Below are 25951 nucleotides of genomic sequence, written 5' to 3'. Positions count from 1 at the left end.
TAAGACCCCTGCGACGGTGCCGGACAGCTGTGGTGTGGGTCCCAGGGACTTCAGTAGGGCCAGAAAGAGGATTCCATCAGTCTCAGAAGACCTCATGCTTCCCTGGGGCTGGTTATAGCCAGGCAGATAAGTTTGCATTGCCTCTCTCTCTGGGCTCCTGTGCTGTGGCAGAGACACTGGCAGGGCTATGTCCTGGGACACCTCTGAGTCAGATGATGGGTCCACTGGAAACGGAAGTACTGGGAGCCCCAATCCAATGGCTGGGAAAGGGGGCTCTCCTGCAACAGGAGTAACAGTTCATCCTCAGGCATAGGAATGTCTCAGAGAATGGATGAGCGAGACAGGAACAGAGACTATGAGTAAGGCAGGAACACCTCTTTCAGTCAGGAATGTCTCCGCACATCCCAGAGTCGATGGGGTTACCATTGAGAATACAGAGGGACCCAGTTTGGCTGTCGGAGCTGGCTGGTCTGAGGATTGACATGGTGACACCCATAGACCACGTGGGGCCGCACTCGTAGTTAGGAGCTCCATATGTCTCCCCACTGGTACTGATGAATCCCGCTTCTTCTTTAGCTTACCTTCCAGTTGGGAGGCCTTTAGCAATGGATACATGGGATCCACATGCCACATCTCACCAGACCTGGCACAGCTCAGGGAGGAAACATGTCTCTTATGAGCAGTCTGCTGTGGGGATCTATTCTTATGCCTGTGAGATATAGTTTCTTACTTGGGTGGGGTGGAGATTGTCCTTGGGCTTCTGTGCCGATAAAGCTGCATCATGGCTCATGCTAAAAGGGGTACTACCAGTCAGCAGACGCCATTGTCCAGGGGGGTATCCTTGGTCAGGATCAGACTGAGTCCAGGATCTCATAAACCTCTGTAGCCTGGGCAGGAAGGACTTACAAGTGCCATCCTTTGCCGAGATGTTCACCTCACCAGGACAGTAGAGGCATCATTGATGCTTGTTACTGATGGAAAAGGAACAATGGCAGGACACACAGTTCTTGAAGCCCAGGACCTTGGACCTGGTCCTCAGGTAGCGAGGAGTTCTTCCCCTCAACTGGGGAGGGGTTCTATACTAACTATGGAAAAGTATTTACACAGGTATATAGAACAACTTTCTTAATGAAATGAGAGCGAAGGAGCAATAGGGGTTCCGACTCAGGCCATGGGGTGGTAATAAGGAACTGGGGTGGCATTGACCTGCACTGTGCCTTATATCCTGGGTAAGAAACATGAGGAAAAACACTGCACATGTGAGTCAACAGACATTGCTTGGAGGAAACTTTCAGACTCAGGTGCATGAGCTCCCACATGTGGAATATACACAGGGACCATCACACAAAAGAACCACCACTGATTGGCATTTCGTTTGGCAGTCTCACAGAGACCAAGGATTTAATCAGCATGGGCCTAAACTATCCTCCTAAAGAGCTGTTCTTCCAATCCAGATCACAATCAAAGTATAGTGAGACTGATGTGTACCAACAGATGTTCAACAGATCTAAGCTGAGGTTCTTTGCTTCAGTGCTGCACTTATGATGCCACTTGGTACCCAGAAGCACACTACAGAGCTACACAGTAAAGAGGAGAAATACCTTAAGAAGGTTAAGGGAGATTCCAGTTCCTATAGTAGAAACGGAAAAGACAGAATTTGCATGGGTCCCCTTTTATAGATGTGTTCCTAAGTCAAGCTCATTTTGCACACAAATGGCTCTTCACACAATTCAAAGAATGGGGTGCTAGAAAGAAAGACGAGGGACCTGCTCTCCAGCTTAGCATCATGCATTCCAGAATCTATTTATCGTACTCATTCCTCTACCGCTTTTCCCCTCCTTGTCAAGTTACCTTGTTAAGATTGCCAAATCCCATTCTCTGCACAGCAGACGTTTTCCATTCAGGAAGAGGAGGCACAAACTGTACAGCAGGTGGTTGCTGTTTCAACACTCCCAAGGGAAGAGTGCACAGGACAGCATCACATTTATAAATAAAAGTCTGGCTAGTGGAGCGGGTGTTCACAGCTATCACTTCGCATCCTGGTAAAGGTAAGGAAAAGCAGGGATTTAGACATTTAATAAGCTAGGGTCCTGTGGAAAAAACAGTGCATGATCATATACTTAGGAGATTTATCATAATGCATTTGCACAGTGGGACAGAATTTAGGTTCACAGAAAACCTTAACTCTGGAATGGTCTAATTTTTGAGTGCTTGAATCTGCAACATTAACAGTATTCAAGGAATTCAATATTCAATATAATTCAATATTCAAAACTGAACAGTCCTTGTATTACCGTAGTGCTTAGAGATAACAGTCAGTACTAAGGCCCCCACTGCAGTGCATCCTGAGCAAATACATATGAAGACATTCCCTGCCCCATAGCTCTGCAAAGATATGGGAAACTGCTTAATCTTGGTGCAAATGGAGAGAGAATACCAACGGAAATTCGAGAAGGGGAATAATATGGGCAGAGCAGTGACACAGGAAAATATTTCAGCTACAACATTTTATGAAGACTAGACAAGGTGGAAGATGCAGGAAGGTCAGAGTGGGAGATTGCCACATTCAAGGCAAGAGATGTCTAGGGTATTAAGAATGATGAAGTTTCTGAGCGTGGCATCTATGCCTGCTGAGTTGGCTTCCTTTAATTCTCTTTAATCACTCTAGTTTCCTCAGAGCCCAATCTAAGAACTTAACAGCCTTTCTGGAGTCCTAGGCATAACTTGGCGTAGGAACCTGAGTAGGCCCTGGCAGAATAGTAACAAGATAGGTGTCAGCTAACCAAGTAAGCACATTTCTGATAGAAGAGAATGGTAAAAAACACAGATCTCTCAAGTGCTTACTTAATGCATTCCTAAGATATGGTACAACATCACACCAACCCCTCGTCAAGATAAAGAAGGGATGACAGGATAATGGATGAGTATTTTTTATTTGATCTAGCACAGAGGTGAGAAACTACAGCCCCTGGACTCTGAGCTCCTGGCCCCTCCCCTGCTGTTCCTCCATCCCCCCAGTCTCAGCATGCTGCACTCTGGGCGGCCGGGCAACGCGGCAGCACAGTTGCAGAGCCTCGTCCTGAACCGGTACTCTGGGCAGCGCAGCTGTAACGCCACCAGCACTCTGTGCTGCGTGGTAAAGGGGCAGGGAACAGGGGCGGTTGGATAGAGGGCAGGGGAGTTCGGGGGTGGTGGTCAGGGGGCAGGGATGTGGATAGGGGTCAGGGCGCTCAGAGGGCGGGGAACAGGGGAGTTGGATGAGGCGAGGTCCCAGGGGGCAGTCAGGAATGAGGGGGGGGGGTTGGATGGGGCGGTAGGGGGCAGTCAGGGGTGTGGGGGTATGGGTGTGGTCAGGGAACAGGGAGCGCGGGGCTGGGGGGTGGATGGGGCAGGAGTTCCAGGGGGGCCGTCAAGGAACGGGGTGTTGGATGGGGCAGGAGTCCCGGGGGAGCCGTCAGGGGGTGAGAAGCAGGAGGGGGGGATAGGAGGCGGGGACTGGGCTATGCCTGGCTGTTTGGGGAGACACAGCCTCCCCTAACCGGCCCTCCATACAATTTTGGAAACCCGATGTGGCCCTCAGGCCAAAAAGTTTGTCCGCCCCTGATCTAGCAGGTACACGATGTAAGTGTGGTAACTAACATCTAGGAGTGTAATATGTAACTTGTTTGTATCAACGTACAAATTAAGAAAAGTCATAGGGTGCTAGTGCTGTGCTTTGCTGACAATTAACCCGGCTGAGTGCCTTCAACAACAAACCTAGCCCAAGGTCATCTTTTATGAACAACACTGAAGTCTGCTGAATCAGCAAGCTGCACTCTCTGCTGGGGCAGCTAACACTGGAGCTCCAAGACCAGCAACACTAACAACAGTATAGACCAGCACTCCTTTTGTGCTAGCCACTGTACATAAACAGAACAATATTCCCATGTTTTTTATTTCTCTTCCAACCGAACTCTCTTTCTATTCCTGGATACAAGCTGTGCTAAAAGGGCGTCACCGTTGTACATAACAGTAATTAATACACTACAGGAATGTCCCAAAATCAAGCATTAGAATCCCATGAAATTAAGAAATCCATCATGTTAAGGTAAAAAATGTAGTTAAAAACACCCAAATAATCCTATATCAACTCTGTCGTGACATCATGGTTCAAAAAGAACTAAATAAATTCATGGAGGATAGGTCCATCAATGGCTATTAGCCAGGATGGGCAGGGATGGTGTCCTGAGCCTCCGTTTGCCAGAAGCTGAAAATGGGCAACAGGGAACGGATCACTTGATGATTACCTGTTCAGTTCATTCCCTCTGAGGCACCTGGCATTGGCCACTGTCGAAAGACAGGATACTGGGCTAGATGGACCTTTGGTCTGACCCAGTATGGCCGTTCTTATGTTCTTATATATAACAAAATAACCATATTATGATCAAGGCATTTTACTATTTGTGGTCTCAAATCAGATTAAACTTTTTTTAAAAAACATAACTGACTCTCTCCATCCCGTTGTGTCACTACAGAGTAGACCAGTGGTTCTCAAACATTTGTACCGGTGACCCCTTTCACATTGCAAGCCTCTGAGTGCAACCCCGTGCTTATAAATTAAAAACACTTTTTAATATATTTAACGCCATTATAAATGCTGCAGGCAAAGTTTTGGGTGGAGGCTGACAGTTTGCAGCCCCCCATGCAATAAACTTGTGACCCCCTCTGGGGTCCCAACCGCCAGTTTGAGAGCCCCTGGAGTAGACTACATAAGCCTAGTATTATTATGCTTGGATTGCACATCATCATCCTTGCCATCTCCTTTGCAACCAAAATTTGACAAGGAATCATTAGCACTGGCTAAGGATCCTAAAGACACATTCTAAAGACGGTATTAACGGAGAGGGAGATGCAGGTGATGGTAGTTATCAGAAGGGTCACAATGATAAACGGGCAAACCTGTCTACAAGGAAAGGGCATCCCCAAGATACCAGAAAAGCTCAGAAGCAAATTTCAGCAGCAGAACTTGTCCTTTTAGAAACCGAAAATAACTTTGATTCAAGAGCCACATGAGATGGATTTTCAAAGATCTCCCTGAACAGCTCTGAGATCAGAGATCTTGGTGTGACATTCCAGGGTACAATCCGAACCAGTAAGCGGCTGTGTCCCTGTAAATTGCATGCTTGAGCGGCTGCGCAGGTGAGATTTAAGTGCTACCCAGCTGATAGCAGAGCACGCACAGCTGGCAGCATGTGTTCAGGTGTCCCTCCTCTCATGTTGCTCCATCCTGGGAGCTGAGAAGGAGTGGCAGGGAGAAGGGTGCAGATGTCAGGGTGTCCCCATCCCTCCACAGCCCCTGTACCACATCTCCACAGAGCAGGGCAGACGGGACACAGCCTGGCTCAGGACTCGGAGCTGCTGCAAGGAAGAGTGAGTGGCTAAGTGCCTTTCCTAAAGAGATAGTGCACTGTTTCTGAGATGTCTCCAGCAGCTAGCTCACATTCACTCACTCTCACATACACATAGGGCCAGTGCAACCGCTAGGCAAACTAGGCAGTCGCCTAGGGTGCAAGTGGTTGGGGGCGCCAAAAAGCGGTGAGCCCCAGCTGTGAAGGAGCCGTCGCAGTGCAGGGCGGGCAGCAGCCCTGCAAAGGTGGCAGCGCCACTAGCAGGGAGCAGCCATGCTCCTGCAGGCTGCAGCAGATTCATGCAGGCAGCAGCCCCCATGTGCCCCCCCGGCTCCTCCTTTGCTGCGCTCAGGCTCTGCAGCTCCCGGGCATGTGAGCCGCCGCTGCCGCATGGGTGCAGAGTCCTGAGCCTGCTCCTGGGAGCCGCAGAGCCCGAGTGTGGCGAGGGGGGAGCTGGGGGCGTGCACCGGGGCTGCCGCCCACATGCATCCGCTGAAGGAGCCCCCCGGGGGCGCCAGGCTGCAGTCCGGCCAGGCACCCCCCGTTCCCCCCTTACCACGCTCAGATTCTGCGGCTCCCCCCCGTGTGAGCTGCCGCCGCCGCCACTGCCCCTGCTGGAGGGCTCTGGCGATCTGCGGGGGACAGAGCCGGCGGGCGGCATCCAAGAGTGCAGCCACCTCCTCCCCCGGCTCCAGCTTTCCCGACTCCCGCAGGTCTCCAGCCCATGCGCCCCCGGCCAGGTGCTTCCCCAGTGCAGCAGCAGCCGGAGCTGGGGGGGGGGGAATTGCTTCGGGCCTTGCAGTTCAGGGAGCCGGGAAGGTTGGAGCCCAGGGAGGAGGTGGCTGCGCACTCAGATGCCGCCCATCGCATCTGTCCCCCGCAGATCGCCGGAGCCCGGCGTTGACTCCTGCCCTGGGAGCAGCAGCGGGAGGCGGGGCAGGACTAGGAGGGATGCTGCTGGACCCTGGCCACCAAGCAGAGTGAGGTTCCCGGGAAATGTTCCTGAGCATCACCGTCTGGCTGGCTTGGCAGGAAAACTTTGCTGCTCTGACCTGAACCTGGGAGTTGTAAATTGCAGCCCCTGGAAGTCCCCTTCCTCACATGTTGCACAGGCTAAGCCTCCACTACTCAAAAACAAAACAAAACAAAACAAAAAAAACACCAAGCAAATCCTGGACTTTCTAACTGTATTTCCCTGTATGGATTAATCTGGGATTTTGATGAGAAAACAACCTATTAAAAAAGTTACAAGATTAAATACTTGATATTTGCATTAACCTAACTTTCAAAAATATGCCCCAACTTTTTTTATTTGCAGTGTTTAAATCAAGAAAACAATTCCAGTTGCAATGATGTAACCTGCTCTTTAAACTGTTCAGAAAGCCACAGCATACCAAGAAATTAATGTAGCTAATATTTTAAAAAGTAATTCAACTGATTATAAAAAACTAGGAAAATCATGCCAAGACAGCAGGTTTCACACTTCCCAGATAAGGAAGTGATCAGTAAAGTAAGAAACACATAGTATGCATAAGCGGAGTCAATGTCAAATAGAAACAGCAGCAAAGAATCCTGTGGCACCTTATAGACTAACAGACGTTTTGGAGCATGAGCTTTCGTGGGTGAATACCCACTTCCTCAGATGCATGAATTCACCCACGAAAGCTCATGCTCCAAAACCTCTGTTAGTCTATAAGATGCCACAGGATTCTTTGCTGCTTTTACAGATCCAGACTAACACGGCTACCCCTCTGATACTTGACAAATAGAAACAGACGTTTCAGCAATATTAGCTTAAAGACAAACGTTACAATATGAAATCATATGGGAGGGGCCGATTTTATAAAGAACATTTCAAAAAAGCACTTTTCATCAGTTGCTGGAAAGTTGTCAGGTCATTTTTAAGTAGAGATATCAAAGATCTGCAAATCTGTTATTAAACGTATTACTATGAACACTTGAAAAGGAGCAAAGTGATGGGGTTTAGCTATAGAGACACATGATTTTTATACAATCCCTTGTGCTGCCACATTATTTAAAAGAGATAAAGTGGGTGAGGTGATATCTTTTATTGGACCAACTTCTGTTAGGGCTTGGCTACACTTGAGAGTTGCAGTGCTAGTGATGGGGTTACAGCGCTGCAACTTACTCTGTGTCCACACTTGCAAAGCACAGCCAGCACTGCAACTCCCTGGCTGCAGCGCTGGCGGTACACCTGGTCTGCTTGGGGTGTAACAATTACAGCGCTGGTGATGCAGCGCTGCTCATCAAGTGTGGCCAGCAAAAGCACTTTTATTGGCCTCCAGGATATTAGGAGGTATCCCAGCATACCTTTTCAGCCACTCTGCTCATCATTTCGCACTCCACTGCCCTGGGCTCAGGTGACCCGCCTGTTTGCTCAGCCAGCTGTGGAGTGCAAATCAATCAATCAATCACTGACCATGTCTCCACGCCCCAAACGAGCCCCAGCATGGAACACTTCCGAGCTGCAGGACCTCATCAGTGTTTGGCGTGAGGAAGCTATGCAGTCACAGCTGTGCTCCAGCCGTAGAAATTATGATACCTATGGCCAGATATCTAAGTCCATGCTGGAAAGGGGCCATGAACAGGACACGGTGCAGTGCAGAGTAAAAGTAAAGGAGCTGCGGAGTGCCTATTGCAAAGCCCGTGAGGGAAACTGCCGCTCAGGTGCTGCCCCCACGACCTGCCGTTTTTACAAGGAGCTGGATGTGATACTTGGGGGTGACTCCACTGCCAATCCGAGGACCACGATGGACACTTCAGAGCAGGGAGAGGAGGGAGAGCGTGTAGAGGAAACTGAGAGTGAGGCTACTGAGGTGGTGGGAGACACCCCGGAGTCCCAGGAGGCATGTAACCAGGAGCTCTTCTCAAGCCAGGAGGAAGCTAGCCAGTCGCAGCAGCTGGAACTTGTTGGTGAAGAAGAAGCAGAGGAGCGGGTTCCCAGTAAGCAGATTTTATTTTCAGGATGGAAATGTTTTGGGAGAGGAGGGAGGGTTACGGCTGCATGCATGCATGCCTAGATGTGGAATAGCCCAGTGATGTGGTCTATCACGTCGCGGTAAACGGCCTCTGTAATCTCTTCAAAAGTTTCAGCCAGAGTGTGGGCAATGCGCTTGCGCAAGTTTATAGGGAGAGCCATTGTGGTCCTTGTCCCAGTCAAGCTAACGCGTCCGCGCATCTGTGCCGCGAGGGGTGGGGGGACCATTGCTGCACACAGGCAAGTTGCACAGGGACCAGGGCGGAATCCGCATTGCTGTAGAAGACCCTCCCGCTCTTCCTAGGTAACCCGCAGCAGCGAGATATCTGGCAGGATAAAATCCTGTGGAAAACGTAGGGATAGTGTTCAGTGCAGGTCCCCCCCAGCTGCTCTCTGTTTTCCCCAATGCACAGAAACCCCAGTGAGCCCTGACTCAAGCAGCTCCCCTTCCCAGGTGAGTCGCGGCAGCAACATGGCTTCATTAATCACTCATTCCCCATTACTCACCATGTCTTCCCTGCTGTGGCCTCTCTATGCTATGTTTGCTATGTGTAAATGATGCTACAAATAGTCTACAAACTCCTTCACTGTGATTATAAACAATGCAGCCTCTGTAATAAATGTTTCTATTTCTGTTTTTTTTTTTAAGTGTGCTTGAATCCTCCGGCCCTATCACAGCCTGCTGAAAGACTACAGAACTTGAGGAGGAAACCAAGGAAAAGCAAAGAAGATTTGGTAAAAGCAGTTATGAATCAGTATGCCAGAGAGAATAAGAGGCTGCAGGACTGGAGAGAGAAAATGCATCAGTGGAGGGAAACACAAAGCAGGAGAAAGGAATTGGCTACCAAGAAAAGCACAAAGCAGCTGATAAGCCTCCTGGCGTGCCAAACGGACTGTATGCAGTCACTCGCAGCCATGCAGGCAGATCACTACTGTGCTAACCCCCCACCATCCCAAAGCTCTCTCCCTTGTGCCCCACTGTTTGCTCAAAACCCCCTTCTCCAGCATCCTGGTTCTTACCACCACCAGCTGCCCCCAACACCTGTACGTTCACCTACCAGCCCTGAGAACTACGACCCTTACCCTATGCACTCAACCCCCATCACCATGCAGCATATTAATCCTGAAGTGCAGCAGGCATTGCACAGCACTCCAGGCAGGACATATTCAAATCTCTGACTGTATAGTTCAGTACCCTACCCCCCTGCCCTTTTATGTACTGTATTTTGAATAAATGATTTCTTGGCTTTTAAAACAGTTTCTATTATTGCGGAAAGTGAAACATACTGTACCCCAAGGGAAAAACAGGCACTGCAAATCATTGTAATCACTGCACTTCACTCCCGTGCAAGGCACCAAACATTACTGTTGGTTTTCAGCCTCAAATTGCTCCCTTAAGGCATCCTTAATCCTTGTAGCCCTGTGCTGGGCGTCTCTAGTAGCCCTGCTCTCTGGCTGTGCAAATTCAGCCTCCAGGTGTTGAACCTCGGAGGTCCATTCCTGACTGAATGTTTCACCCTTCCCTTCACAAATATTATGGAGGGTACAGCACGCGGATATAACTGCAGGGATGCTGCTTTCCCCCAAGTCTAGCTTCCCATAAAGACATCTCCAGCGCCCTTTTAAATGGCCAAAAGCACACTCCACAGTCATTCTGCACCGGCTCAGCCTGTAGTTGGACCGGTCCTTGCTCCTGTCAAGCTTCCCTGTATACGGTTTCATGAGCCAAGGCATTAATGGGTAAGCGGGGTCTCCAAGGATCACAATGGGCATTTCGACATCCCCTAATGTGATCTTCTGGTCTGGGAAAAAAGTCCTAGCCTGCAGCTTCCTGAACAGGCCACTGTTCCGAAAAATGCGTGCATCATGCACCTTTCCAGGCCAGCCTGTGTAAATGTCAATGAAACACCCACGGTGATCCACAAACGCTTAGAGAACCACAGAGAAATACCCCTTCCGATTAATGTACTCGGATGCCAGGTGGGGTGGTGCCAGAATAGGAGTATGTGTCCCATCTATCGCCCCTCCACAGTTAGGGAAACCCATTTGTGCAAAGCCATCCAGAATGTCCTGCACGTTCCCCAGAGTCATGGTTCTTCTTAGCAGGATGCAATTAATGGCCCTGCAAACTTGCATCAACACGATTCCAACGGTCGACTTTCCCACTCCAAACTGGTTCCCGACCGATCGGTAGCTGTCTGGAGTTGCCATCTTCCAGACTGCAATAGCCACCCGTTTCTCCACTGACAGGGCAGCTCTCAATCTTGTGTCCTTGCGCTGCAGGGTCAGGGAGAAATCAGTACACAGTCCTGTGAAAGTGGCTTTTCTCATCCGAATGTTCTGCAGCCACTGCTCGTCATCCCAGACTTGCAGGACGATGTGATCCCACCACTCAGTGCTTGTTTCCCGAGCCCAAAGGCAGCGTTCCACAGTGCTGAGCATGTCCGTTACTGCCACAAGCAATTTATTGTCACGCACATCAGGCGAATCGATATCATCGTCGGACTCCTCACTGTCACTTTAGAGCTGAAGGAATAGCTCAACTGCCAACCGTGATGTGCTGGCGACATTCATCAGCAAAGTCCTCAGCAGGTCGGGGTCCATTTCTAACCGAAATCGTTCTGCAGACTCACAATGGCGCCAAACTGCTGGGATGTGTAGCGATGCACCACGGGGCATTGGGACAGGAAGCGGAATGACCCACACCCTTCCGTCCCCTTCCCACAACCCACAGTGCCCAAATGGGACGAGGTGCTCTGTGGGACAGCTGCCCACAGTGCACCACTCCCAACAGCGCTGCAAATGCTGCAAATGTGGCCACACTGCAGCACTGGTAGCTGTCAGTGTGGCCACACTGCAGCGCTTTCCCTATACAGCTGTACGAAGACAGCTGTAACTCCCAGCGCTGCACAACTGCAAGTGTAGCCATACCCTTAGTGAGAGGGGCAAGTTTTCGAGCTATACAGAGTTCTTCAGGTCTGAAAAGATACTAACAGCATCACAGCTAAACATTAGATCTAACAGATAGTTTAGCACAAGGAGTTAACACATATTCAAGGGGACCATTCAAGGTGAAGTAGCACATTAACTCCCTTGTAATTCCAGGACAAAAGGGGAGATTAGTGGGTTGCAAATTGTTGTAATTAACCATAAATCCAGTATCTTTATGAAGATCATGATTTTCAATGTCTAGCTCAGGGATAGGCAACCTATGGCACATGTGCCAAAGGTGGCACGTGAGCTGATTTTCAGTGGCACACTCACTACCTGGATCCTGGCCACCAGTCTGGGAGGGCTCTGCATTTTAGATGACGCTTCTTAAACATTTTAAAAACCTTATTTACTTTACATACAACAATAGTTTAATTATAGACTTATAGAAAGAGACCTTCTAAAAATGTTAAAATGTATTACTGGCACGCGAAACCTTAAATTAGAGTGAATAAATGAAGATTCGACACACCACTTCTGACAGGTTGCTGGTCTGGCTAATTCAAGCTCCCAGGCTCATCTTTTGAAAAGTGTTTTGCAGGTTTCCTTTGAGGAGGAGGACTGATAGGTCAGATATCGAGTCATTTTGTGGGGACTCAACTCATGAGTTCTGAATGTTTGAAGTTGGCAATACTGAATATTACATCATGTCACCAAAGAAATTTAAGTCAAGGTTTCTCAAACATTTTCACAGGCCGCATCTTAATACAGTTATTGTTTCATGGGCCAAATCCTCCCTCTCTGTATTAATTCTAATGAGCAATGCCACATTATGCAGTATTCATTTTTGAAAGTTTATAATAAGTGATGCTCCGGGGGGAGAGAAGGGGGAGGGGGCACAAGGTGGAAGTTTCGCCTAGGGCGCAAAATATCCTTGCACCGGCCCTGTACATGCACACTCTCCCCCATCTCCCCAGGTACCCCACCTCCGCAGAGCACGGGAGGGGAGACAAACAGGGGCTCAGATCAGAGCAGTAGGACTTTCAGTGAATGTCTTAAAGAGACAGCGCAGGGCATCTCAGAAATTTTCCCAGCACCCACGCAGTCTCTGTGTCTCACACTGTCTCTCACAAACACTGTCTCTGTGTCACACTCAACTCCAAACACATATTGTATTATTATTGTTACTTCTTGGTACTTTCCTGCAATGCACATATATTATCTGTAATTTTATTCTTTCAAAGTGTGTTATTTTAGTGTTTTGACTGGTCTCTGCATTTCATAATTTTTATTTCTCTTACACTTACATTTAATTCTTTGAGTAGTGAGTTCTAAAATGCCTAACCTGTGCTGGATGGAGTAATTATCCCTATTTAACTTTTTAAACATATATATATATATATCATATCTAGGTCTTTTGTTTCTACCGGTGGTGCACATCTGCACATAACAAAATTTATTCTGCACATAGATGGAAAAAATTAGAGGGAACATTGGGGAGCAGCCATTTCTCCACTATGCTGCAACTTTAGGTGCCTTAAAATGCCTTGCTACAGTAGCTCCTACCTGGGCCGCTCACAAACAGCCTTTCAGCATGCAAGTCACACTCCGGGTGTCTCTGTGTAACTGCAACCTACCAGCCACACTTGAGTTACACTCTGGTTTTTACCAGCCACAGTTACTTCTGCGGGGTGACTCCACCACATCCCCATTCCCAGACCCTCCTCCCCCGCCAAAAATGTACAAAACCTACTGCTCAGCCCTATCTTGGACAGTCCAAATATATTAATTCCATTATTTCTTTAAGGCAGGGATTCCCAAAACTTCATTGCATTGTGACCCCCTTCTGACAACAAAAATTACTATACAACCCAGGAGGGTCGTATAGAAGCCGGAGCCTGCCCAAGCCCCACCACCCCAAGCAGGAAGGATAAAGCCAAAAGGGCTTCAGCCCTGGGTGGGGGGCCTGTAACCTGAGCCCCGCTGCCCAGGGCTGAAGCGCTTGGGCTTTGGCTTCAGTCCCAGGCAGTGGGGCTTGGGCTTGGGCTTGGGCTACAGGCCCGGGCCCCAACAAGTCTAACGCCAGCCCTGACGACTGCATTAAAATGTGGTCACGACCCACAGCTTTAAGGGAATAATACACAATGGCTTACCACCTTAAATGGAGTTACCCAGAGACAAAATTAAACACATTGGATTAGGGCTGTCACAACTCAAAAAAATTAATCACAATTAATCACACTGTTAAACAATAGAAAACCAACTGAAATTTATTAAATATGTTTAGCATGTTTTTCTACATTTTCAAATATATTGATTTCCATTACAATACAGAATACAAAGTGTATAGCGCTCACCTGATATTTTTATTACAAATATTTACACTTTAAATATGATACACAAAAGAAATAGTATTTTTGAATTCACCTCATGGAAGTACTGTGGTACAATCTCTTAATTTTGTTACATAACTGCACTCAAAAATAAAACAATGTAAAACTTTAGAGCCTACAAGTCCACTTAATCTTACTTCTTGTTCAGACAATCGCTAAGACAAACAAGTTTGTTTACAAGCTGCCTGCTTATTTACAATGTCACAAGAAGGTAAGAATAGGCTTTCGTGTGGAATTTTGTATCTAACATTGCAAGGTATTTACGTGCCAGATACACTAAACATTTGTATGCCCCTTCATGCTTCAGCTACCATTCCAGAGGACATGCTTCCATAACAATGATGTTCATTAAAAAATGAGTTAATTAAATGTGTGCTTGAACTCCTTGGGGGAGAATTGTATGTCTCCTGTTCTGTCTTACTCACATTCTGCCACATATTTTACTTTATAGCAGTTTCGGATGATGACCCAAGCACATGTTCCTTTTAAGAATATCTTCACAGCAGACCTAACAAAATGGAAAGGAGATACCAATATAAGATTTCTAAAAATAGCTACAGCACTCAACCCAAGGTTTAAGAATCTGCAGTGCCGTCCAAAATCTGAGACGGACGAGGTGTGGAGCATGCTTTCAGAAGTCTTAAAAGAGCAACACTCCGATGGAGAAACTACTGAATCCAAACCACTAAAAAAGAAAATCAACCCTCTGCTGGTGGTAACTGACTCAGATGATGAAAATGAACATGCGTTGGTCCGCTCTGCTTTGGATCGTTATTGAGCAGAACCCATCAGCAGCATGGATGCATGTGCTCTGGAATGGCGGTTGAAGCATGAAGGGAGATATGAATCTTTAGCAGATCTGGCACGTAAATATCTTGCAACGCCGGCTACAACATTGTCATGCAAACATCTGTTCTCACTGTCAGGTGACATTGTAAACAAGAAACAGGCAGCATTATCTCCTGTACATTGTAACCAAACTTGTTTGTCTGAGTGATTGGCTGAAGTAGGACTGAGTGGACTTGTAAGTTTTACATTGTTTTATTTTTAAGGTCAGGCTTGACAAAATCCTGGCTGGAATGATTTAGTTGGGGATTTGTCCTGCTTTGAGTAGGGGGTTGGACTCGACCCCTTTCAACCCTGATATTCTATGAATGCAGTTATTTTTTGTACATAATTCTACATTTGTAAGTTCAACTTTCATGATAAAGAGTGCACTACAGTACTTGTATTGGGTGAACTGAAAAATACTATTTCTTTTTTTACAGTGCAAATATTTGTAATTAAAAATAAATATAAAGTGAGCACTATACACTTTTTGTATTCTGTGTTGTAATTGAAATCAATACATTTGAAAATGCAGACAACATTCAAAAATAAATATTATACTATTATTGTTTAGTCAAGTGATTAATTTTGTTAATCACTTGACAGCCCTTCACTGGATTACATAAAATAATAAAACAAGTTTATTAACTACAAGTAATGAAGCATAAAAGAAAAACAAAGATAAAACACTTTCTGGTGCCTAACAAATGACAGAATCATAGAACTGTAGAGGACCTCAATAGGTCATCTAGTCCAGTCGCCTGCACTCAAGACAGGACTACATAATAACTAGACCATTCCAGATGGGTGTTTGTCTAATCTGTTCTTAAAAACCTCCAATGATGGAGATTTCACAACCTCCAAGGCAATTTATTCCAGGGCTTAATTATCCTGACAGTTAGGAAGTTTTTCCTGTTGTCCAACCTAAACTTCCCTTGCAGCAATTTAAGCCCATTGCTTCTTGTTCTATCCTCAGAGGTTAATGAGAAAAATCACCCCGCCCCCCTTGTAAAAATCACGTGTACTTGAAAACTTATGTCCCCCTCTCAGTCTTTTCTTCTCCAGACAAAACAAATCCAATTTTTTCAATCTTTCCTTATAGGTCATGTTTTTTACAACTTTAATAATTTTTTTTTTTTTTGCTCTTCTCTGGACTGTCTCCAGTTTGTCCACATCTTTCATGATACGTGGTGCCCAGAAATACACATAATACTCCAGTTGAGGTCTTATCAGCTTGGAATGAAGCAGAATTACTTCACTGTTGACTCCTATTTAGCTTGTGATCCACTATGACCCCCAGATTCCTTTCTGCAGTACTCCTTCCTAGGGAGTCATTTCCCATTTTGTATGTGTGCAGTTGATTGTTCCTTCCTAAGTGGAGTACTTTGCATTTTTCCTTATTGAATTTCACCCTATTTTCTTCAGACCATTTCTCCAGTTTGTCCAAAACATTTTGAATTTTAATCCTATGCTCCAAAGTACTTGCAACTCCTCCCAGCTTGGCATCATCCACAAACTTTATAGTTGTACTCTCTGTGCCATTACCTAAATCATTTAGGAAGATATTGAACAGAACCAGACTCAGGACCCATCCCTGCAGCACCCCATTTGATAGGCCCTTCCAGCTTGACTGTTAACTACTGATGATTACTCTCTGGGAACAGTTTTCAAACCATACTATATTAGATTCAAACTATATTAACTATATTAGACTCAAAGCTAAATTTCTGACCACATGCTTCGAGGACTTCCAAACCCCTTGCTCAGAGTTTAATGGTTGTTTCTTTTGTCTTCTCAGGTGCAGAGAGGGAGATGGACAGGGAGAAAGTAGTAACTTGGTGTCTGCCCCCTCCTTTTTTTATAGCTTCACTCCTTTTGAAAAGCAGTCTCCTTATTCTCAACTGGGGATAGAAGGATGCTTGCTCTGGGTTCTTTCACCTGTGTATGCTTACATGCAGGTTTCCTACCTTCCTTCTTTCTGCCTGATGACTGTGAAAATGCAAATTAAGTCAAACACACATTCCTTTGCTCAGGACAGACCTGTTTGATGACTTCTGCCTGGGAAGGACTGTGGGTTTTGGAACATGTGCTAACATCATCATACAGAGGAATTCTATAACTTTGCAAACAATGTTGCTACATACACTTCTCAACTATGAGATTGACCAGCAAGTTATTATCTTTTAAATGATACTTTATCAGACATATTTTGCACAAAGATTATTACAGTAGTATGTAGGGTGTGAACGCAAAGTGTATTCCATTACACTTGGAAACAAGTGCCTTCTCCTCCCAGAAGGAAAAGGACTGATGATAAGTGACATATACAGACTTGGAACCTGCAATGGAGCTGAGGAAACCACCAGCTCCAAAGCCACCCTCAGCGCAAGGGGATTTGATAGCAGCCTTCTACTATCTGAAGTGGGGTTCCAAAAAGGATGGAGCCAGGCTGTTCTCAGTGGTGGTAGACAACAGAACAAGAAGCAGTGGTCTCAAGTTGCAGTGGGGGAAGTCTACATTGGATATTAGGAAACACTATTTCACTAAGAGGGTGGTGAAGCACGGGAATGGGTTCCCTAGGGAGATGATGGACTCTCCATCCTTAGAGGTTTTTAAGGCCCGGCTTGACAAAGCCCTGGCTGGGACGATTTAGTTGGGTTGGTGCTGCTTCGAGCAGGGGGTTGGACTAGATGATCTTCTGTGGTCTCTTCCAACCCTAATCTTCTATGATTCAAAAATAACAGGAAGACTTATAATAGCCAAAGAAAGGCCACAGAACCTGAACCTCTGAAACCAAGGACCACTCTCTCTATCCTTGGAACTTTTGAATCAGCATGACATATCTGAGCTGACTCATTACTAGATCTGTAGCATATCCCGTGCCCTGTATAGTGCTTGGTAACAGATTTGAACTATGCTGCTTGCCCTTCAGGAAAGGAGGGATATCGGCGTCAGAGGAAAGTGGGACAGCTTGATCAGGCAGATTTGGAACTAAGGATGCTTTGGGACCAACATTACTTTCTCCAGAACAATGCTTTGAGTGTGCAGGAAAATCCATTTCACCCAAAGAGGTCTCAGAACTCAAGTATCTCTTTGAAATCACAAAATTCTTTGAATTGGTACAGAATCAAGAAGTCAGATGAGAAAGGTTAACTTTAAACACCTCCCATAAGAGTACAGAAATCACAAAAGCCAAGGCAAAGAATGAGTTACAACTGTCAAGAAATGTTACAGACAACAAGAAGAGGTTCTTCAAATATGTCAGACAAAAAAGAAAGATCAGGGATGGTGTAGGCTCGCTACTCAGTGGAAAAGGTGTACTGCTAACGGAAGATAAAAAGGCAAAGCTGCTCAATGTGTACTTTGCTTCAGCCTTCTCACAAAAATAACGTGATCGGATGACTAGTGAAGTTAGCATAGACAATAAGGGGAAGAGATGCAGATCAGGATAGGTAAAGAAAATGTTAGATCTTCTGACCAATTTGAATGAATTCAAATCAGTTGGGCTAGATGCTATTCACCTGAAGGCGCTGAAGGAATTAACTGAAAAATTTCAGAGCCACTGGCAATAATATTTATAAATTCATGGATGATAGGAGAAGTCCTGGAAGACTGGAGAAGAGCTAACATAGTGCCAATCTTTAAAAAAGGGTAAAAAGGAGGAGCCGGGGAACTATAGACCAGTTAGCCTGACTTTGATACCTGGGAAGCAATGTATAAAACCCTAAATTTGTGAAACCTGGAGGATATAAGAATAATCACTAGTAGCCAGACTGGATTTACTAAGAGTAAATCATGCCAAATCAGCTTGATTTTCTTCTTTGACAGGGTAACTGAAAAGTGGATAGGGGGAATGCTGTGGACATAATATACCTGGATTTCAGCAAGGCTTTTGACACAGTCTCACATGACATTCTGATAAGTAAGAAATGCAAGCTCAACAGAACTATCATTAAGTGGCAACAGAATTGGTTAAACAACCGCAAACAAAGTGTAATTAACGGAATGATGTCAAACTGGAGGGAGGACTCAGGTGGGTTTCCACAGGGGTCTGTTCTGGGTTCGGTGTTATTTAACACCTTTATTAATGACCTGAATGTAGGAACAGAGAGTACACTGACCAAGTTTGCAGATGATAAAGCTACCGGGGGGGTTGCAAACTGCTGAGAAGGATCTGGGAGCTGTGGTGGACAACCTCAACAGGAGTCAGCAATGCAATGCTACTGAAAGAAAAGCAAATGCAATTTTAGGTTGCATAAACAGATGTACATCATGTAAGTCATGGGAGGTGATAGTACCGCTCTACTCAGTACTGGTTAAATGATAACCAGCTGGAGTACGGTGTCCAATTTTGGACACCAATGTATAGAAAGGATGTAGAGAAACTGGAAAAGATCCAGAGGCGAGCAATAAAGATGATCAAAGAGATGGAATGCAAGTCATATGAGCAAAGGCTGAAGGAACTGGGTATGTTTAGTTTGGAAAAGCGAAGATTAAGGGGGGGACATGATAGCAGTTTCCAAATGCTTGAAAGGGTGCCACAAAAAGGATGGAGAAAGGTTGTTCTCTCTTGCCACAGAGGACAGGAAAAGAGGCAACAGGTTCCAACTACAACATAGCACATTTAGATTAAATCTCACGAAAAACTTCCTAACTGTAAAAACAGTAGGACAATGGAACAGACTGCCTACGGAGGTTGTGGAAGGTTCTTCACTGGAAGTTTTCAAAAGAAGGCTGAATATCCATCTGTCTTGGATGATTTAGAGACAGCAAATCCTGCATCTTGGCAGAGGGTTAGACTAGATGACCACTGCAGTCCCTTCTAACACTTTGTGTATGCCTACACTAGCACTTTTGTCGATAAAACTTTTGTCAGTCAAGGTATGCACCGACTGACAAAAGCGCCTGTGCGGAGAGCGCTATGTCAGCAGGAGAGGCTCTCCCGCTAACACAGTTACCACTGAAGATCTTGCAGCTGGCACAGCTGCAGCGGTATAGCTGTGCTGCTGTAAGGCCCTTAGTATAGACATAGCCTATGATTCTACCCATGCTGCTTGGTCTCATTTTAGGCCCACAGAGCAAATCCTGCACCAACAGAACTGTGCCTTGGAGAACAACATGATGGACATTTCTAGTAGCACAATGCTCTTCCACTGAATTTCTATCGTCAGAACCGGCATAGGCAAGGATGCTTACCAAAACCCCTTACTGCATTTACCTTAATCCCATTAAGAATGGGAATCAGCAGGTCAGGATGTACTTGGGACATGAGCAACTCAAGTTGCAACATGATGCAGAGTCCACACAACTAAAGAAACAAGCAACCAAAAATTATTATTTGTAAATCTGTTAAAGCTTCCTAAATAGTTCAAGCCCTACAGGCCTTGCTTTTCTATGGCTCTGTGCTCATGGTGTCAAGAATGTATGAATCCTGTGAGTGAAGAACAGAGGCAATTGTCAAAGGACAGTGCTCCTTGGTAGTGCAACTTATGAAGTTAGAGAGCTTGATTTACCTGAAGCTGTGTAGCGAACCTGCCGAACTGCTGTATTTAATTTAATATCCAACCCTTCTGCCAAGGCTACAGGCACACAGGAATATCCATTTCTCACAGTCAGATGACTGCCTGTGAATTCAAAATCATCATCCTAAAATAAAATATATAAAAATACATAAGTTTATAACCAAAACAGATCAATCAGTATAGAGCTAAATAAATGGGGAACTTTTCCACTTAAAGTGCTGTACCTAACTTAATTAGGAGAAGAAAATCCCTAGTATTACTGGTAAAATAATTGGTATAGACTATTTTCCCAAACAAATATAACAGTATAAATTAATTATAATCTGTTTGGGTATTTGCAGAACTCTCTGGAACTCTCTGTTAATATCCTGTAGAATCCAGAATGAGAGTTGAAGGGATAATGCTGAGGTACATGACATTTAAATCTCTTAGAAATGCTTGCCAACATACAGAAACATGTCAGAATGAAATGCATGTGCTAAATCTATGAGTACTATTTTCAAGAATTTATTAATTAGGTACCTGGTCCCAGTGCTTCAATGAAAGTGTAGACAGCGGTGTGGCATTAGCAAATTCTAGATTTGCAAAATGCCAGTCAAGTATCTGTCTGTCCCTTGATGATAAATAAACATCACTAGAAAAATATAAAAAGGGAAAGAAAAAAGTTGACTTTGCAGTGAGTGAAATAAAGCAAAAAGATTGCCTTTGAAAGCCCAGTCTTCATCGATAGATATATGAAGAACACAAACAGAACACAACCCTAGCTCAAAGTTCCTGACCACCTACCTGGAAGCAGCAATTCTAGATATACGCATGGTGAAAGAGGGATGAGCATGGTTCTATAAGGCCAATACAGGAATGTACAGAACTCAGAACACCTTCATTTTGTCCTTCATTAAATACTTCCACAGTGGACGCTCTCTTCATGGAAACTAGTTAGTGTGGCCTTGAGTTAGGACAGCCTTACCAAAGCACACAACTGATATTGAGTATTTTTCAAATATGCCTAGGCATTTGGCACTCAAACCCCATTGACTTTTAATGAGTTGGAAGCCTACCTCCATTAGACTGTATTTGCAATATTAATGGTAATTGGAGGTTTGCACTGAACAGGATTTGTATTTGTATATCTTAGATACCGGAATCTACATACAGCATGCTTTACAAACTCCACAAATTCTGAGGGAACAGGCTTCAAGATGTTCTAGAACTGAAGCTGTAAACCTATTTATATTCCCAGACAAATTACCTGACGACGGAAGTAAGGTTGAGAGTACATGTAAGTAACTGAGGATAAAATACATTACTGGGATGCTACAATAATTCCCAAATAAAGCATTATAAACGTAGGAAATTCTAAGTTTACCCTTAACTCCAAAATCCCAACATGCCGAGTTAAGAAATGCACATAGTACACTCCTACAATCTTCCCCTTTAGCAATGCCATGCCTTATCAATATGAGAGAGACATTTCAGTGTATCTTGTCCAAAATTGAAATGGATTTGAAAGACACATTTGATTATTTTTTCCCCTTGTGTTATTATGGGGCAATCCTTGGCCCAGTTACTCCTACTCTCCTCTCTGCTGAGTAGATTTGGTACAATTGAACAGCTTTTGAAATGGAAGATTTAGGATTAATGGTATTGTCTACCATTATTTTTCATATCTAAAAGTTTCTGTCAGCTGAGGCTGGTGCATAAAAATCTTCAGAGAAATGTATGGAGAACTGCCCTCTTAAAATGACAACTCATCCACTATTCTCAATGGGAGCATGTCCACAGCAGGCCTCAGTTTAGGTGTTCTCATTCAAAATGGTTCTGATTACCACTGTTTCCAAAGGGGGGGAGGGGGCAGCCATCTTTGCTAAGACCTGCCTATAGCCTCTGTCCCATCGAGAACAAAGGAGGATAGATGCCCCTCTCAAGAGACCCACCCAACTGTGGACAAGTTATGACCTCAATCCCCTGAGAACAATGAAAGATGTCAGCCAATTTGAAAAATAGCTGTTTTATATGGAATTTTCTAGCAGAATATGATTTGTCAGTTGAAGGAGAAACTTTCAGTTATGAAGAATGGGTGAAAAAATAATCGATAATCCTGAAAATAAATTCTTCAAATGTAGCCCACATCAGATCTCACTCAGTTAACTATATAAATGAGCTTAGGCTGTAAGCTCTCTGGGGCAGGGACAATCTCTGCCAAGTGTTTGTACAATACCTAGTCCAGTGAGGTCCTGATCCATGACAAGGGCTCTAAGGTGCTAAATTAATACAAAAATAGAAGTGTGAAGCATCTGTGTTCTGTTCCGATCTAGGAAAAGAGTACTGAGCTTCTTAAAAAGGACCCATTAATTTTAACTCCTAAACTAATTAACCAATTGACTTGTAAATTCTCAGAAAATTCATTCTATACTTAAAGAGTAAGGGCTGTAATTTTGAGAAGTACATTCTATATTCTTCATACCTGTGATGCAGTAGGGACTGTCTGTGTGGGGAGTGGGAGACCAGGGGAGGGCTTTAGGGGATGGACGATGCCAGGGCCTGTAACCTGAGCTAGGTAAGGGAGGGGAAAGGTCAACACCTTTGCCCGGGAAGGGGACAAAGGAAGGGAGTGGCAGGAGGGAAGCAGTTGGAGTTTGGGCTTGGGGCTGTGTGGGTGGAATTCAGGGTATCCTAGCTAGGATCCAAGCACCCTGAAAGCCCAGAAGGACTCGGTGGAGGGGTCCTGACTGTGCCTGCAAGCTCTGCTGTAACCTGTGTTCCTGTTGTCCAATAAACCTTCTGTTTTACTGGCTGGCTGAGAGTCACTGTGGGTCCCAGGAAGAGGGATGCAGGGCCGGACTCCCCCACACTCCGTGACAACTGGTGGCAGCGGCGGGAGATACTGCACCCCGTGGACGGCGCTTCCTGCAGTAAGTGACTGGGGAGCAGTAAAACGAAGGGGTGACTAACCCCTGGGAGTGTGTGCCCAGTGAGAAGGACTTTGCAGTAACAGGGTCCCCCGGGGGATTGCAGCGAGCGGTCCCAGGGGCGGAGGAGTCTGCAGCTTGACCCTGGCAGAGAGGTGGTGACCTCACGAAGGGCTGGTGCACTAAGGGTCCCCCTGGAAACCGTGGGGAGCGGCGAGCACCCCGGCCTGTGAGTGGCCAGCAGGAAGATGTATGCCAAGCGGCGCAAGTGTGACCTGCTGGAGCTATGCAAGCAGAGGGGGTTGCGCCCGGGGAGATGCACCAAGGACCAGCTGATTGCCCAGCTGGAGCAGGGAGACCGCATGAATGAACGGAGCCCTGTCTCTGAGGGAAGCAGCCGAGCAGATGCAGCGCAGGCACCAGTGTCTGTCCCCGCTGGGAGTGGTCAGCCAGCGGACGAGGGCTTCCCGAGACCCCCCCCTCCTAGGCGTAGGGGAAGGGCGGGGAGGAGCCCAGTGTATACCGAGGGCACCGTGACACCCCCGGCCAGCAGGGGATCTGCCCAGTGAAGCTCACCCCCCAGCAGGGGATCCTCCCGGCAACGCTCGGCATCCGTGGAGCGGACGCGGCTGGAATATGAAAGGGAGAAGCTCGAGTTAAAGAGGCAAAAGCTGAAGGAGAAGGCGAAACAGCGTGAACATGAGCTGGAGGAGAAGGAGAAACAGCGTAACCATGAGCGGGAGGAGAAGGAGAAACAGCGTAAACATGAGCTGGAGCTGGCCCGGCTGGCAAACAGTGGGGCCCCGGCTGTGGTGAGTGAGGGGGGACCCAAGCCTATAAAGAGCTTTGATAAGCACTTGCTGCCCCGGCGTAAGGAGGGGGAGGACATAGATATCTTCCTGACGGCCTTTGAGAATGCCTGCGAGCTGCACAGGGTTGACCCTGCAGACAGGATCGCAGTTCTCACCCCCTTACTGGACTCCACAGCCGTGGAGGTGTACAGCCGACTGAAAGGGGCGGAGGCAGGGGACTACGAACTGTTCAAACAGGCCCTGCTCCGCGAGTTTGGGCTGACTCCTGAGATGTACCGGAAAAAGTTCCGGAGCCAGCGTAAAACCCGTGAGGTCACATACCTACAACTGGTCAACCGGGCGCAGGGGTATGCCCGCAAGTGGACGGCTGGGGCCCAAACTAAAGAGGACCTGCTTGACCTATTCATACTGGAGCACCTGTACGAGCAGTGCCCGTCCGACCTGAGGCTGTGGTTGATGGACCAGAAGCCGGAGAACCCGCAGCAGGCAGGCCAGCTGGCCGACCAATTTGTGGACAGTCGGGCAGGGGATGGCCGGGAGGAGTCTCGAAGGAGCAGGCCTGCCTCAACGCAGAGAGAGAGTCATCATGGGACCTCCCAAAGGGGGCCTATAGAGAACCCCCCAAAAGGGGAACATCCAGTGGCAGGTCCCTCCGACCCACTCAAGGGGACCCACGAGATATGGGCTGCTATCGCTGTGGCCAACGAGGTCACATAAGGGCCCAGTGCCCCAAGCTCAGGGACAGACCAAGCAGACCCAACCCGCAGAGGGTGGACTGGGTAAAAACCCAATCGGAGGAGGGGCTACATTCCCAGGAAAGGGGGGCTGGCAACATACCACCGGCGGATGCTCCAGGTTCCGGGTTTTTGGTTTACCGGGTGGGCGCGGGGCTGCCCCTCCGGAAAGAGTGCATTGTTTCCCTGGAAGTGGATGGGAGGAAGGTCACTGGGTACTGGGACACGGGCGCAGAGGTGACGCTGGCCCGGCCCGAGGTGGTGGCCTCAGATCGGATGGTGCCCGACACCTACCTGACCCTGATGGGCGTGGGAGGGACCCCATTCAAGGTACCCGTGGCAAGGGTACACCTGAAATGGGGGGCCAAGGAGGGCCCCAAGGATGTGGGGGTACACCAATATTTGCCCACTGACGTGTTAATGGGAGGGGACCTTGAGGACTGGCCTAGTAACACCCAGAGTGCCCTGGTCGTGACTCGTAGTCAGAGTCGGCAAAGGGCACTGCTCCCCGACAACGGGGAAGGTACTCGACCCGAGGTGCAGGACCCTAACCCAGGGAGCGGGGAACGCCCAGGGGCACGGTTCAAAGAGGCTGCGGCCTCAGACCCAGCCAGCAAGAGAGAGCCGGTCCCCATCCCTGTCCCAGCTGCTGAGTTCCAGGCCGAGTTGCAGAAAGATCCCTCCTTGCGGAAGCACAGGGACCGGGCTGACCTTAGTGCGGTACAGACCATGAGGAGAAGTTGCAAGGAGAGGTTCCTGTGGGAGAAGGGGTTCCTGTACCGAGAATGGGCTCCCCCAGGGGAAGTAGAGTCATGGGGGATCAGGAGGCAGCTGGTGGTTCCCCAGAAGTTCCGTCACAAGCTGCTGTACCTGGCCCATGACATCCCTCTTGCAGGGCACCAGGGAATCTGGCGCACCAGGCAGAGGCTGCTACAGAACTTTTACTGGCCTGGGGTCTTTACCCATGTCCGACAGTACTGCCAATCCTGTGACCCCTGCCAGAGGGTGGGGAAGGCCCGGGACAAGGGGAAAGCGGCTTTGAGGCCTTTACCCATTATAGAAGAACCTTTCCAGAAGGTGGCCATGGACATAGTGGGACCCCTCAGCAAGACGACCCGGTCAGGGAAGAAATACATCCTGGTGGTGGTGGATTTTGCCACTCGCTACCCCGAGGCGGTGGCCTTGTCCTCTATTGAAGCAGACACAGTGGCAGATGCGCTGCTGACAATTTTCAGCCGGGTGGGGTTCCCCAAGGAGGTCTTAACGGACCAGGGGTCCAACTTCATGTCGGCCCTGCTCCGGTCCTTATGGCAGAAATGTGGGGTCCAGCACAACTGGGCCTCAGCGTATCACCCCCAGTCCAACGGGCTGGTAGAAAGGTTCAACGGGACGCTGAAGATGATGCTAAAAACATTTATGAACCAGCACCCTCAAGAT

The 25951-nt window shown here is 47.1% G+C and overlaps 1 protein-coding gene across 3 annotated transcripts in view; it reads right to left on the bottom strand.

Moving 5' to 3' along the window:
* The window catches only part of KDM1A (lysine demethylase 1A), a 164936-nt gene that overhangs the window by 32166 nt on the left and 106819 nt on the right, over positions 1 to 25951 (bottom strand). For all 3 annotated transcript variants that reach the window (XM_030539424.1, XM_030539426.1, XM_030539425.1), the window contains 3 exons: positions 20582 to 20693; positions 20051 to 20183; positions 1852 to 2039 (listed from right to left, as the gene is read on the bottom strand). In XM_030539424.1, the coding sequence (XP_030395284.1) occupies positions 1852 to 2039; positions 20051 to 20183; positions 20582 to 20693 (433 nt within the window). The remainder of the gene's footprint in view (positions 1 to 1851; positions 2040 to 20050; positions 20184 to 20581; positions 20694 to 25951) is intronic.

This window comes from Gopherus evgoodei, chromosome 20 (assembly GCF_007399415.2).
Source record: "Gopherus evgoodei ecotype Sinaloan lineage chromosome 20, rGopEvg1_v1.p, whole genome shotgun sequence".
Classification (NCBI taxonomy): domain Eukaryota; kingdom Metazoa; phylum Chordata; order Testudines; family Testudinidae; genus Gopherus; species Gopherus evgoodei.
The sequence above is the reverse complement of the archived record's forward strand: the minus strand, read 5'-3'. Positions and strand labels throughout refer to the sequence as shown.